General features: G+C 23.9%; 1 protein-coding gene across 1 annotated transcript in view; it reads right to left on the bottom strand.

Annotated features, from left to right (window-relative positions):
- Window positions 1-738: 738 nt before the first annotated feature.
- Window positions 739-2,857, bottom strand: part of LOC105626469 (odorant receptor 85b-like) — a 3,177-nt gene continuing 1,058 nt past the window's right edge. Inside the window, exon 3 of the mRNA XM_012207771.1 lies at window positions 739-960. Within this exon, the coding sequence (XP_012063161.1) occupies window positions 739-960 (222 nt within the window). The remainder of the gene's footprint in view (window positions 961-2,857) is intronic.

The raw sequence follows: 2,857 nt of genomic DNA, 5'->3' as shown, positions 1-2,857 counted from the left end.
TAATATATATTTAAATATTGACTTAAAGTTTTTTTAATATATATTTAATATTGTTTATGTAAATTGTTTTTATATTAGATTAGGTTTTAGTTAAGGTAATTTTAATTCTAAACGTTCATTACCCAGCAATGATTTAATTTTTATATGATTGATATTTGTACAAAATTTTTTATAATTCTATGTTTCAATACATAGCATGTAGTACTGATATGTAAGATGCAGATGCTTTCAGAATCTGTGAAAAAAAGATATAATATCAATTTTATTGTAAATTAACAATTAAATTTCATTTTATAATCGCAGAAAGATAGCATAAAAATAAACATATATATAAATATAATAAAAATACATAATATAATATACAGTAATAGAAATACATAAATATAATATATGATAAATATTCTAATAAGAATTCAATTCTTTACAAAAAATTCTCTTATTAATAATAAAAATTATTAATTAAGTTATAGTGACACTTTGTAGTACCTAACCCTAAAACCCCATATAGATGTCTTCCAGCTTGCTCCATACGAAGAAAAAAAGTTTTATTTTATAACTTAACAATATAAAAATTTTTAGCATCACAATTTAAATAGATTCTTAAATCTCAAAGCTTCAAAATAAAAAAAGAGTCTAAAAATATTAATCTAAATTAAAATTACGACCTATCAAAGTTACAATGGGTCTTTCAGATCCATGATGTGTTTTCAGAATATTTCGGAATGTGTGTTGTAGGGATTAAGTATTATATTTAAATCGTATTACTGCTATAATTAGAGAAAACGAAAATCTCAAAATTCTTACGCTTGTAAAACCCTCCAGAGATAAATCTACGAATTTTCCGGCTGTCATTGTCAATTCCTTCTGCGATCTCATTATCAATAACAACAAGATTTTGCTTTCCTTAGTCTTTAACTTGTACCAAAATGAATTGTATGCCGCTTGATTTATAGACTTGCTCTAAATAAGAAATAAAGTATTAAAAAATTTATAAAGTATATTCGCCCTTATGAACTATTGGAAAACCAATAATCACTATTGGATTTTAATAATGATTATTCGCTCTTTAATAGTGAGTATTTATTATCCAATAATCGGATTATTCACACACAATGATCTCCAATAGTTTTTAACGGAATGATTATCGATTCTATTAGTCGGATTATTTGCAATAATCATTTCCCAATAGCTTTCGACAGAGTGATTATTGATTTCATTAGTCGGATTATTATGTACAATAATCATTTTCCAATAGCTTTTGACGGAGTGATTATTGATTCCCCTAATTATTGATTTTCCTAATCAGATCATTTAAAAAAATTATTCCCCAATAGTTTTTAACTGAATAATTATTAATTTTCTAATCAGATTATCCGTAATGATCATTACAACGCACTATCTTAATAATTATGTATATGAATTATTGTATTATTGGCTTTTAATAGAGCTATCCATAATAATAACTATTTAAATAAACTGTGTCTAATTATAATTCATTAAGCTCATCAAAAACTATAGCGCCGTATCAGTAATCAAAGTATTTGCAATAATCATTCTTGTAATCCAATTATTTATTGGAGAAATTAAACTAAAATTTTTTAGATTCGTTTATGAAACTAAATACTCATGCATATTTTAAGTATATGTGAGCTTTCTGACAATATCTATTGAGCAGATATGTCACAGTTACATCTATACATTTAGGATTCTTGGGTTATCGAAGAAACAGTTCCCATATGATTGCAAAAGTCAAACAACACTAGATGAAGTACAGCTTTGGATGAGTGACAGCTGGTGCATCGTGAAATTAGATCCCGATTTCAGGAGGAAACTTTTTTTTTCATAATTTTGTCGTATATATTCTTTAATATGATGCTAAATACTAATATTTATTATATATATATATATATATATATATATATATGTGTGTGTGTGTATACAGAGTAGTCCACTTAAATCGAACATCTTGAATATTTCGCTTATTTTTGATAATAAAAAATATTTCAAATGAAAGTAAAATGGTTTCGAGGCAGACATATTTTGACGTTTTTTTTCTAGATAGAGGCGCCAAAAAAATATGAAGATTACCTTCACTTTTTTAAATAGAATTATATAATTTTTTTTAGATTATATGATTCCTCTAATCATTCTGCATGTAAAAGATTAAGATAGAGATATCAAAAAATCAATAGTTTATATTTTATGTTTTTAGAGATATTTTAGAGAAATTTTATACTTTATTGCGGCATATATTATTATATATATTATTATATTATTATAATATAAAATGTTAAATAACTCATAAAGTATTAATTTGTCAATAATCGTACTTTATAATATTTTTATGAACAGAATAATGAGATGAATCAATTGGTGAAAAGAAATGCAAAAATGTTTAAAAAAATATGTATACCAAATGAATAATTTTTAAAATAAGCAAGTATGTGTTTTCTTTCCGGTAATTGATTCATTTCATTATTCTGTTAATAAAAATATTAAGATACGATTATCCAAAAAATTAATAGTTTATGAGTTATTTAATGTTTTATGTCAATATGTGCCACAATAAAATATAAAATATCTAAACTATTGATTTTTTTCATATCTCCATCTTAATACTTTTATATGCGGAATAATTAGAGGAATCATATTATCTAAAAAAGATTAAATAATTCCATTTAAAAAAATAGAGGTGACCTTTATATCTTTTTGATGCCTCCAATCTAAAATAAAAACAATGCGATCAAAATATGATATGTCCCCTTCAAAGCCGTTCCATTTTCATTTGAAGTATTTTTTTATATCATTAAAAATAAGCAAAATATTCAAGATGTTCGATTTAAGTGAATCCTGTATG

This window comes from Atta cephalotes, assembly GCF_000143395.1.
Source record: "Atta cephalotes unplaced genomic scaffold scaffold00005, whole genome shotgun sequence".
In the NCBI taxonomy this organism is placed as follows: domain Eukaryota; kingdom Metazoa; phylum Arthropoda; class Insecta; order Hymenoptera; family Formicidae; genus Atta; species Atta cephalotes.
The sequence above is the reverse complement of the archived record's forward strand: the minus strand, read 5'-3'. Positions and strand labels throughout refer to the sequence as shown.